At 43.0% G+C, this 12544-nt stretch overlaps 1 protein-coding gene across 6 annotated transcripts in view; it reads left to right on the top strand.

Annotated features, from left to right (window-relative positions):
• Positions 1-12544, top strand: part of ELF2 (E74 like ETS transcription factor 2) — a 28335-nt gene that overhangs the window by 4082 nt on the left and 11709 nt on the right. For 3 of the 6 annotated variants that reach the window (XM_063156951.1, XM_063156953.1, XM_063156952.1), the window contains exons 2-3: positions 1519-1714; positions 2661-2826. The exons of 1 other annotated variant lie outside the window; for it this stretch is intronic. In XM_063156951.1, coding sequence (XP_063013021.1) covers positions 1643-1714; positions 2661-2826 — 238 coding nt within the window. In that variant the 5' untranslated portion in view covers positions 1519-1642. Of the gene's footprint in view, positions 1-1518; positions 1715-2660; positions 2827-10213; positions 10335-12544 lie in introns of those variants that run through there. 2 more of the 6 variants (XM_063156955.1, XM_063156954.1) reach the window with 2 other exon arrangements.

Here is a 12544-nt window from a genome sequence, read left to right as displayed (position 1 = left end):
AGGATACAGTTCTGTTAATGAATGCTGAGATTCAGCATCTCACACATTGTTCTGTGTACTTTCTTTTCCCTGTAAGGTCCTTACTGTGATTTCTGCCCCAGCTGGAAAATGAGACTTATAATTTATGTTTCTGCATTGCCTTAACTTCATTTCTATAGGAAATCAGTGATTCATATAGAGATAGATCAGCATAAAAGTGATTGAAACCTTTTGTAACCTAGGAGACAGAGTTCTAGAGAGAGCCTGATCTTGTAAACAGTATTGGGTGCTTTCAATTGATGCAATTTGGCAGTTACTTGGCCACCTGTGTGGGACTATAGTACCTAAAATATAAATATACAGTTGATGTGGTCTAGTGTTTTATTTATTTGCATCAATATTTATTATCAGTGATTGTTTGTTTGCATTAATATTGTGCATGAGAATTAGTTTTGTGATGTGCTTAAGTAGAGGAACCGTATGAAGCACTGTATGTTCACTGAGCTGTGAGTCTGAGTTGCAGGAACAGTGCTGATGTTTGAAACAGGTTAGAAGGTTTGTGCTTCTAAATTAATATGCAATTTAATTTCTTTGGCCTTCTATTTTGGGTTATGGTTCATTGGCAATATTTCTATTCTGTGTATAAATGGAAAACTGTAGAAGAAGAAAAGATTTTGCAATAAAATTTATTTCTTTTCTTCTGAATGATTATTTTAGTGTATTCATAAGCAATTGTTTTTCTACTTAACGTATTTTTTGAATTTAAAGCCTTTTGGATAGGTAAGGAGTGGGCTTTTTGTTCTAAAAGGTCTGCAGGGTGACAGGTGTCTGTGGCTCCAAGGGATGCCTGTTAAAGGCTTTTCAGCCCAAGTCTTGTTTGGGGAGCAGAGGAACTCTTAGTTTCTTCTTCATCAAAAAGTGGTGAAACAATGGAAAATAAAGTAGTAACTTTGAGGGGGGAGGTTTGTGCTGTTACAAATTAAATATGAGTTAGGTATGTGCTTTGTCAGGTAGAGTGGACTGCCTAAGTGAGCAAAAAAAGCCTTTTTTTTTCTAAATTGTGTATATTTTTTTCTTTCTTTTCAAATGTATCTTGTGCTTGTTCCTTGCTTAGTTTGTATCTGGCTGGGGAGATGATCAGCATTTGTAATTTTTGTTAGTGTAACCTTGCCTGTAGGAAGCCCAGTTACCCTGCATGAATCCACACAAGTGTTTCCCTGAATGTGCAAGATGAGTTTAGTTTAAACCAGCTCCCTGCTGTTGAAAAGCAGACTCACTGAGCTTGCCCATTGCAGTTTGGATGAGCATTTCTTTCTTCAATACATATTAGATGGTCCTGTTTTCTTGCAGACCTCAGTGATTGGTGTAGCCTTCTAATGGATGGATTTTAGTAAAATGTTGGGCCAAATTCTGTCTTTTGTTACAAAGCACTGATCTCACTGTTTGCTGATGCCCTTTTTTGATGTAGAGATGCATCATGCAAGAGAAGACTTTTGAGTATAAATTATGCAAATAACTTAAAATTATTTTGTGTTTCAGCAACCTCTGCCTAGCTGTTTAAGAGCAGTGGACTGTGAATCCAAGCCTTTGATATCCTGAGGTTATCAGCATTAGTATCTTCAGGAGAGATAACAGTTCTCAAAGACTCTTCGGGGGATGCACCATGACATCAGTAGTGATTGACAATGGAGGCCCTGCCCTGGAGTTTGACAGCAATGAAATAAAAAATCAAGAGGTCAGAAAATAAATAGCACTTATTTACTATCAAACTTTGAAACCTTTTATCTTAATTTGAAAGAAAATTTTGCTGTGAACTTGCTGTGAAAACAGATGAAATGGATCTGAGGTTGTTATGTAAAGAAGAAGAGTGCAGCAATTTTTCAAATACCTTTTAGTAGAAGAGTTTGTTGTCACAGCAGTGGAAGCAGGAAGTCTTGAAGTCTGTAGTACAACTGTAGACTGGGTTTACAAACTTATATTCTATATATAAGCTTTCTTTAAACATCTCAGATGTGAGATATAGAACAAGTTGAGCAGAACAATACACAGACCTCTTTTAAAGTTAGCCAGCACAGCATATGTTATTGTATTTTACATTCTTATCAACAAATAATAAATATATTCTACTCTTTGGTAGCTTTTAATAAAGATCATCTGGCTCGGTTCTACCTCTGCAGCGCTAACTGATTGTATATGCTTTTACAGACATTTTCATCCTTAAATAAGTAGAGATGGCACATAGGCTTTGAAGTAGTCAGTTCTTGTGTAAATAACCAAAACATGTTTGAAAGACACAGGTCAGGTGTAGGTACCTTGCAGTGCATGGTCAAAGCCTTTGTTAGCTTTCATCAAGCAGAGGGAGGAGAAACACTTCCCACAGCTCAGTGTCTTCATCAGAAGGTGTGCCCTTTTCTGATATCTTAAGCTGTCTGGTGCTTTAAATTTTCCTTAAACTAAGGAAAACTTTGAGATTTAGAACGTTCCCTCTAATGGCTGATAACTATCTGTTATTCTTTTAATCTCTTGCTTTGGAAGAAAATTTCCTGTAAAAATATTTGAAATTATTATCATTATTTCGTAAAGCATTTAAGAACATAAGAGGAAAATATTGACATAGAGTTCAATAGTGCAGTATTTAGAGCATTTTTTTTCTTTTCTTTCCTTTTTTTCCCTTTCTATAGGAAAATGAGCCTGTCTCTGAATTCCCAGCAGTGGTTGTGGAGCCAGTTCCTAGTGCCAGACTAGAACAGGGTTACGCTGCTCAGGTCCTGGTTTATGATGATGAGACTTACCTGATGCAAGATGTAGCAGAGGAACAAGAAATTGAGACTGAAACTGTGGAAACAGGTAGACTGACTTAATTCTTTTCTTCCATGAGGCTTTTGTACTTTTAGAATTCCGCAAGGAATGTGTCTATCCACAGGATGGAGGTCTTGACGTGGGGTCACATTTCTTTCCTCTAAGCTTAGCTTTGCTTAGGCTTCCCTGGTGCCAGGATCACCTTGGCAGGTGAAAATGTCACGTTGCATTCAGAATGCTGCATTGTAACACTGTGTCTCCTCCCTCGTGAGCAGGCAGATCTTCAGTTGTGTCTTTGCTATGTACTTATGCAGGGAGTTTACTAGAGAGCTAAACTTGGAGTGTTTAGCAATCAGCTGAGCCATGACGTTAGCTGGAATTCACTTTTATGCTGTGTGAGGCACACAAGGGCAGGGCAGCTGGAACTGTGTGGCTCTGTTTACCCCATCCTCCAGCTCTTGTCCCTTCCTGTCTGTCCCTTCCTGTCCTGCCTTTTTGGTGCAGGAGTTTGTTATTGCTGGTTCGGTTGCAGGAGTGGGTGGCTAGGGGGAGTGGAGTTGGGCTGTCCCTTTATGGGTGAAAAGCCTAATACATTGAAATTAACACATCTGTCTATAAAATAACAAGTTAGGAATGGAGAAAGGAGCTGAGCTTTGCTGTGAAAGATTAACTGTTTAGATGAGATGAATCTTTCTGTACACCATCTCTCCAAAGAACATACATGATCAGGAAGTTTGCATTTTCTGAGAGGCACCAGTGTCTGCAGGAACAAAAGCTGTGCTGCTGTAGCAGCCTAATAACCTCTGACTGTTGGGCTGTGATTCCTGCTCTCCTTCCCTCTTGCTCTCTTGTGTTGCTTCTCATACTTCTCTATGTTAATCTTTCAAGAAGAAAAATAGCAAGGAGACCCTCAACTGTTTTGTATTTTTGTTGAGGTAAATTTCTGCTGGATTAGCAGAGTGTTGGAGTAGGGAGCACATGGAACTGCAGCCAATGGACAAGTCCCCTTGGGCAATCCATATGTAACTGGTGAGACCCATTGACATTGGTAGCATCTGCTCCTCTCCTGCAGCTGCCTTATTTAGAGCTGGAGTTCAAATTCATGATGTCAGGAAAGCAAAATAAAGGTGAGAGACTGTCCCAGCTGCTTAACTTGGCATCTCATTAAGGCTATGTTCATTCCTATCAGATTAGGTAAGTTTCAGTGCAGATTTCTCAGTAAACAGTGCATGCAATTGCTCATACATCCCTCTCAAGTTGGATGTTATCCTGTAGCACTGCAGCAAAAATCACAGGCATCAGCTTCACAAGGTGAGCATGAGTTAGTGATGCAGGTTTTGGGACAATACTTACAATTCCAGTTTACTGAAACGTGTTTGGAAAGAAATATGCTAGTTAGAATTTCAACAAAGAAATGTAAAGAGAAGTTAGGAAATAATGTATTTCTTAAATTTAATTTCTGACTATGGTAATAAAACTTTTGAGGATAAGGTAAGTGAGAAGTGAGAGTATTCTTCCCAAACTGAGTTTTACAACTTAAGTTTATATTGGGAAACCTTAAAGGGCTTATACTTCGAACATTTTTGTATTCAGAAGTTGTTTTTTAAACATTAAATATGCTGCTTCTAGTAAGATTTTTGTAGAAAAGTTGTTAAATTAATGGCTAACAGAACAGCTCTTTTAGGATAAAGAGCTGCTGCAAATGAACTCTTTCTGTTTTTAAGCAAAATTTTACAGCCATAATAAATGGAGGGAAATTACAGTGAAAAACTTGTAGCTCTTCTATAGGAATAGTTTTATGTAAGCTGCTGTTCAAAGAAAGGGACATGGGTGCTTCCAAGCCTTGATATTTGAAAGTATAGTGCTAAAATTTATAGGGCAGTTGATCTGATAATTTGGTGTCTGTGGCTGGAGGTGGTCAGAGATGTGGCTTGACTGCATGTAGTTTGTTGGTGTTTTCTGTGTTGCTTTTGTTTTTCACAGTTTGATATTAATATGTTCTTAAAAATTTAGTATGATAAGATCATGATATATTTAAATCAGTTCAAATATTTATTTGTTTTAATAGTTTTGATCTAAGAATTAATAGGCCTTGAAAAGCCAGTAAACAGTGGAGGAGAAATTAAAGTTAATGAATATTTTAAAAACTCTGAATGCACACCTGTTCCTACAGTCCATCTTTTAAGTATTATTTGTGTAGTGTATACCCTTATTAATCCAGTGTGGTTTTCATGGTGTAGTTACACCTGACAGTGAGTAGTGGTCCTTGCACAGAACTAATGTCCAGCGTTGGTGACAGGAGTGCTTGGTTTGGGCTGTTCTCAGGGAGGCAGTCTTGTGGGGCATGTGTTGTGAGCAGCAGATACAGCCAGGAGTCTTTCTGAATTGTTTCTCATACAGAGAGGTAAGATGGGCAGAGAGAAAGTATGAAAGCCCTGAGGAACATTCATTTTGGTGATGCACCATTATTAATAAGTAGTGAATTGCAGGACAGTGAATCTGAGTGTGCTGTTTTTAAATTTTAATTTTGTAGTAGATACTGGGCTGTGGGTAGGTAGCAATTTACTGTAGGGGAGAGGTGGGAACAGGTGCCATGGTAATTGTAATGAGAAAGCAGGCTAAGGCAATAAACAAGGTACAATGTTTAAAGAGCATTTTAAGGTGCTAATTTTTGAAGTACGTGCCTTTATTATGCTAATTATCCCAATTTAAAGAGGTGCAACAGCTAGATTTTTCTTCTAAGATGTACAGAAATCAATTATTGCTAAAGTAGTCTCAACATATTCTACTTCCTAAATGACAGAATTAATTGCTACAAAAATTTTCATATTATTTGATAAATGTATCATTGCACCAAGAATGAGTAGACTTAATACCTTTTGTGGTTCTAGATTCTACAGACAGCACTGTAAATACTGAGATCCATCTTAAAGAATCCTTGGCATTACTTGAAAAGGATCCCTTTTCACATAATACATCCCCCTTTGTCAGGATCTTTCCTGTTGGCCATGGGCCTGATTTTTTTCTCTTTCTTGTGACAGTTCATTGGCAATTCCAATGGCTACTGATTTACGTGGTTTAGAGCATTCCAACACACATTCAAATAGCCTCGGGCTACCTTGCAGTTAATCTAAAGCTGCATAATTTATTAAAATATAGCATTATTCTAGCCTCCAGAGATAGGGATTAGTACCCTGTGTGAAAAATGTTGTAGGGAAACTGCTGTGGGAAGATTTGTGTAGGGCACTAAAGAGATGATCTATGCTGATCACTGAATGGTTCTGCTTGTGGTTTGCTGTTCTGTGAATGGATTTGAGACTGTGTCCACTATAAGGACAGGTTGTGCTGAGCCAAGGGCAGAATCAGGGTCTGCAATTTGTTTTTAATTAAAAAACTTCTCACATTTATGAAACCACAATTCAAATAAAATAGACTACATGATCATTATAAGTACTCATGAATTTTTAGTTAATTCTAGTGGAGTATGTGAGTTTTTGCCCCCCATCAGAGTCCTTCCCACTAATCTATCTTGATTCTTGAATCAAGGATCATTATTTATAATTAATCCTTTAACTGTAAAATGAATCCATTAACTACTAAAGTAAAACCCGGATGTCTTTCAGCAAATAAGAAAAACTTAGTGGTTCATTGTTTTTATTCTAGAAAAATATGCCTATTTGCTTGGAATAGAAAAAGGAGTTTTCTAGGAAAAACAAAAGATAGAAATCTGGGTCATTTCATGTGACCTTGTGACATTCTTTGTGGAAGTAGTGAGTGCCTTTTGTAATGATTGGAAGGGGAAATAAAATTGTTAGTATTTAAATTTTTTCTTTTTTTGTTTGATATTCTTGGGAGTGGTACCTTTAAATCATTGAGAACTGAGTTACAGCCTTAAAATTTTGTTTACTGCAACAGTGAACATGTTTATATCATAAAAGATACATCCTTCTTAACAAGTTTTTAATCATACTCAAATTCTGTTGGCTTTCATTTCCTGCAGTTTTTTTCCCCTAAAAGTAGTTAGCCCTTCAGTTTTAGGATTTATTAAACAAAACATTTGTAGTTTGCATAATACCAGAAGCTGCTTTCTTTTAAGAAGCAGTGTGTTTGAAGTTAACAATTGCTGCAATTCTGTTTATTTTGTCTGTGTTTCTTGATCAAAAAAATAGTGAAAACTATTGACAGTAATAATTTTTAAAGGTGATCTGCATATTAAAAAGGGGATTGTAGTTGACAGCAAGCTGTAAGATGAGAATAAAGCCATGTTTGTTAAGGACATTTAGTCCTTAAAGACATTCAGTGGACTTGTAGAATAGATGTTTGTTGTTATCAGAAATGCCTTAAGGACTTCACATTGATGCATCTGGGACAGAGAAATTGCTCAAGTGTGGCATAGTTTATATGCCAGTCTATTACCAGTCTCAAATACTGTTAATTTTGTAAAATCACAGAGAGTGCTATGCAAATACTTGACCTATCATTGTCTGATAGACTGCCAGGAAAGAATTTCCTTATAAAGCAGGGAAGTGTAAATATTGATTGTTTGTGGGTTGGTAGTTTGGTTTTCTTAATTTTTTCAAGACAGCTGAATTTTCTTACTCTGCATGCACAAGTAATAATGGTGAAATGTGGACACTTGCTATTTTGAGTAAGTGTGTTTCAGTTTGTCAGAAGTAGTGCCAAATCCTGAGGATACCTTGTTTTTTCTGTTTGGAATCATTAATTGCTGTCACTATTCAGTGACATCAGGACCCTGAGTTCACTCAAAGGCACAGATTGTGACACACTTTGGTATTGTTAGACTTCAGATGGTATAGTTAAGAAAATGAGCTTGGCATGGTCATGGACCACTTTCCTCAATATTTCCCTCCATCTTCCAGGGACACTTTGTGGTTATTTTGCTATTTGGGCATTTTCTACTGGCAAATCCGCAGTGGATGGTAATGATTATGTTGATGTGCTGATAAAACAGATGGCTGCATCATCTTGTATGTTTTCTGGCATTTAACTGTTAAAAATGCTACTTTCTATGGTTACCTTTGCAATGCAGGAATAGCTATGAGCAGTGGTGGCCTGCTGTTGAAGACAGCAGCTACTTCTATAATTATTAGATCAGAATTTGAATAGGATTGTGTGCAGCTGTTCAAGTCCATTTCATGTGCACTGGCAAACATTGTGCTCAATCTGTGCTTGCAGTAGTAAATAAATGCTGCTTAAGAAACTGGTGTTAAATCAAAACTTCATGTTCAATACTTTCTGGGCTTTTTTTAAATTTTGGACCTATGAGGTTTGTCAGAAGTTACACAGTGCCCATTACTTGCATGCACTTATTCAAGGAGTCCAAACATCTCAGGCAAAACTTTATTGGGTATGAGTCAAACACTTCAGGTTTTGACTGGAAGCTGCCATCAGTAAACAATCCTCACTGAATTACACAGCAATCAAAAAAGGAAAAAACTATGAGTGCACCTTTTCTGAAGTATGGTAGTGTGAATTCCTGTTGACATGGTGTGGATCTTCAAAGGCATTTAGCATCTCAGTACAGCTTTTGATCTGGATCTAAAGAGACAAACTTTCAAACTGTATTTTATTCCTTGGAGTAAGGGTAAATTATAGTTTTTAACAACAGGAGGTACACGCAAGTGTACAACATGACAGGACTACAGGGTTATTCCAGTACTCTGTACATAAGCTTGGTGTTGCTAAACTGCACCATGTAAAGCTTCCACTTCAATCTCAGGATGTTCTAATGAACAACTGTTAAATTTTATTGCACATATAAGTGTGTGCCTGCCTAGAATGCCTTTTCTTGTCCTTGGGCTTGTCTCCATAGGAAAATTTCTGCTGGAGAATACAGCAGAGTCCCCTAGTGGAAATGTGCTGATGGGAGGAATTCTTGTTAGCACTGCTGTTCCAGCTCTCTGAGTAACAAAAGCTGACAGGAGCACTGTGCTGTTGGCAAAGCTGGATCTGCATGAGAGCTTTTTGCCCTCACAGCTGGCTAGGTGCCTTTTTTATCCGTGCTTCTGACTGTGGAAGGATATTGATGGGCAAAATTGTAGCACAGGCCTATCCTTAGGTATCATGGCCTCTCTTGAATGTGAGAGTGAATGATGTTGCTTGCAGGTCTTGCTCTTTATCCGATGAGGCACTGAACAAATTTAATTCCTTACACCCGGGAATAGATGAGTGCTATCTACAAAATGCCTGATTTTTAATTGCATATTATAAACCTTATCTATAAATACTGTCATGAAAATGTATTCCTATAGTGTCTTGAGAGTTGTAGTGGAGGAATAGTATTTGTCAAGAGTTTGAAGCACTGAATTTACCAGCTGGAGTTGATTTTTGCTGGATACGATTTTGTGATTTCGGTGCTGGGGAAAATTGTTTCTAAATTGTTCCTTCTGCTCCAGGACTGCTGAAACTTGAGAAGGGAAGAGATTGTGTAGTCAGATTGCAGCTGGATCTCTTCACCTTCTTTTAATTGAGCTGTGCAGATGATGTGTTCAAGGAAGGCTCTGTAGGCAGTGGGTGTTTGTGAGATCTTGACTTAACATTGTAGGCCTGCTCAGGTGTGTGGTTTAATGAAGGAATTCCTGTGTGTAATTTCCATGCACAGCTCTGTGTGAGACATACTTGGCTTTTCTTGGCACAGCTGCTCTTTGTATGCAGCTCTCAAGTTTTACCCTGGGAGTCATTAGTGCATGGACTGGGTAGGAAGTGTGGAGAGTGTCTTCTCCTGACTGGTGCCTCTGTCCAGGGCTGTGGACTTAGTGAGTGACACAGGTGTTCTTCAGGGGAGAGAGGATGCAACCCCAAAAAGTGGTGGTAGTGCTTTGGGGTTTTGGGTTTTTTTTAATTAATAGAGCAATGAAACCTTTTTTTCACCCCACAAATCTTTTCCGAGATGAAGGCTGGCTAACTGGAATAGGCCCTGTTCCTCTGACGGAGATAGGGTGGATTGCAGGCACGGAGCTTTTCCGGCAGTTGTTACTGACATAGGTGCCCCAGGGACTTGTCAAGGAGAAATCTTGTTAATGCGTCAGCGGTCACCTCGGTGAGGCCTGTCCGGGTTACACGGGTAGGCGGTTTGGCCCCGCTCACAAAGCGTCACCGGGGCACGGAGGCGCGGGTGGCCGAGGGCTGCGGGGAGATGGAGCGGAAGGCGTTGGCGGCGTGCGGGGCTGGCGGGGCTGCGCCGCGTCCTTGCCCTGGGGCGGCTCCGGGGCCGCGCGGGGAGGCGCTGCCCGTGCGTGCGGCGGGGCGGCCGCGGGGCCCGGCGGTTCCCCCGCGCTGCGGCGGGAGCCGGCGCGGCACTTCCTGTCTGGGGCGGGCAGCGGAAGGACCGCGCGCGCCGCCCCGCAGGAAGCGCTCCTGCCGCCGCGCGCCGTGGCGGTGAGCGCTCCGCCCGCCCGCCCGCCCGCGGGAGCGCGCCTCGCCGCCGGCCGCTGCGCGCGCCCGCCCGTCAATGTGAAGCCGCTCCGGCAGCGTAAACATGGCGGCGTCCGTGCATGAGGGGCCCACGAACCAGCTCGACCTCCTCATTCGGGCCGGTGAGCTGCGCCGCGCCGGGCCAACGCGGGGCGGGAGCGGGGACGGGCCGGGGCGGGCGGGGGGGAGGACGCGGCGCACGTCGCGCTCCGGCGGCGAGCGGGAGGCAATGGAGGGCAATCAGGAAGTGATCACCTTGGTAGCGGCCGGCCCGCGGCACTTGCCTCCCGGCGCGGGCGGCACCGCCGGGAGTTGCGGCGGGGCGCGCGGAGGAGTTTAGCGGGGTTTGGGAGGCTGGGGCGAGAACCAGGAAGTGCGCGGGGCTGTTGTCCTCCCGCCTTTCCCGGCCCTCTCCTCGCTCCGAGCGCTGCCGCCACGCTGTCTGAGCGGGCAGGCCGAGTGCCGCCGCGCACCGCACGCAGGGCCGCGGCCCGGTCTCGCCGGGCACCGCACCCCCGCTCGCGTCCCCCGCTGTCGCGGCGCCTGCCCCCCGTGCCCTTTTAAACTCGGCTCCGGCGGCGGGGCGGGAGGAGGCGCCGCCGGCAGGGCCGCGGCCCCACGTGTGCGACGCGGGGGGGCGGCGGCGCCCCCTCCCCCACGCGCGCCGCGTAGCGGAAGCGGCGCGTTCCCCCGGGGCCCCGCGCGGGGGAGGCGGGGGGCGCCGGCCGCCAATGGGCGCGCGGCGGGCGCGGGAGTGGCGGCGCGGCGGGCGCGCGCGGCACCGGGGGGAGCCGACTGTAAACACGGAAGTGGCCGCGCCGCCGCCGCACGTGGCCGCGCCTGCCTGCGGGCGCCCCCGGCGGGCGGGGCACGGGCGGGCGGTGCGCCGGGCCGGGCCGGGCCGAGGCTGCCCCGCGGCGGGAATGCCGGCCCTGCCGCGCTTTCCGCACCGCCGGACCTTGCAGCCGCCGGGCGCAGCCGCTGCCGGGGCAGGGCCGTCTGCCCGAGCTACAGCGCTTGTTCGGGGTTGTGTTCTGAGCCCTGCATGGTTTGGCCTCGTTCCGTTCCGTTATGTCCGTCTGACAACAGGATACTCCGGTGATCGCAAACTTGTCTTAAAGTGTGGTAAAGCCCTGGAGAACGAGCAAGGTTACCACTGACCCAAAGCTCAAATGCAGTGTCAGGCATTCAGTTCTCCACCGCAATTGTACTAGATCTGATTTTATTTTTGCCTTTACATCATGAATCTGAACTTCTAAAAGTAGTCCTTGGAACCATAAACAGTACAGTGCATGGCATTATAGATAATGAAAATTGTGCAGTAGCTGCACATGAGTTTTCAGAGAGAGTCAAGCTTAATACTGGCTTTGCATTGACATGGCAGTGGGTTTTTAGAGGCCTAAAGATAAATGCTCTGTCGTTTATCAGTGTATTAAACATGTTTTCAGAAAGGGCCAAGTCACATCATCATCATCATTTATTTTACTCAGTGTGGAAAAATACCCAGGGTTTTTTGGAGGAGGATGACCCACACCCCAGACATGTAAAAATACACTACAAAGCAGTGAAAAACTGTTGTGCTGCATAACGGAGTAGGTCCTAAGCATTTTGACACTTGGGTCTGAGATGGAGCAATAGCTTGACTTTGCCAGCTATGATTGCCAGCTATAACAACTTTGATTTCTGCAGGTCTCAGTGAGTTGTTTTTTACTTTTGATTGTCCGTGAATAGAGAACGTTTAAGTAGCTGGTCATTGTGTCAACACCTTCTTAAGTCACTGTAACTAGATTGCTTGAGAGCCAGCCCTTAGATAAATAATGAATGGCCTTTGCATTGCTCTTTTTGATGTCCTTTGTCATACTAATTTCATTAGCCCAACCAATTTATTCCTTTTTTTCCATATTTGCATTGCAGTGAGTGATACCTATGCATATCTAGTATTCCCATCATCATACTATCAAGATACCATTTCAGTTTACTTCGTTTTGTATGTAGCTATCATGTGGATTTAAGCGAGGAATTCTTTATCCTAAGGAATTATAATAATTACATGTTGCTTTTTCCCATGGCTGCTGGTTTCAGTGTTGACAAAACTTCAGTGTTTAATAACTGTGGGAAATAAGATGGACCAAAACTATTACTGCTTACAGTTCTCTTAATTGCCTGTTGTAAGAGCAACTCCTAAATTACTTTACAAAGTTATGTTTTGGCTTTGTAGTTAATATTTCTGTCAATATTGGGCCAATAACATATGGCTCACAGTGAAACAAGTGTTTTGAGATGGTTGCTCTCATCTTTGTTATTGATCTGCCTTTATGCAGTGGGTTAGGCA

The sequence above is a fragment of the Melospiza melodia genome, chromosome 5 (genome assembly GCF_035770615.1).
Source record: "Melospiza melodia melodia isolate bMelMel2 chromosome 5, bMelMel2.pri, whole genome shotgun sequence".
Classification (NCBI taxonomy): domain Eukaryota; kingdom Metazoa; phylum Chordata; class Aves; order Passeriformes; family Passerellidae; genus Melospiza; species Melospiza melodia.
Note: the sequence above shows the minus strand (reverse complement) of the source record. Positions and strands in the feature narration are given on the sequence as shown.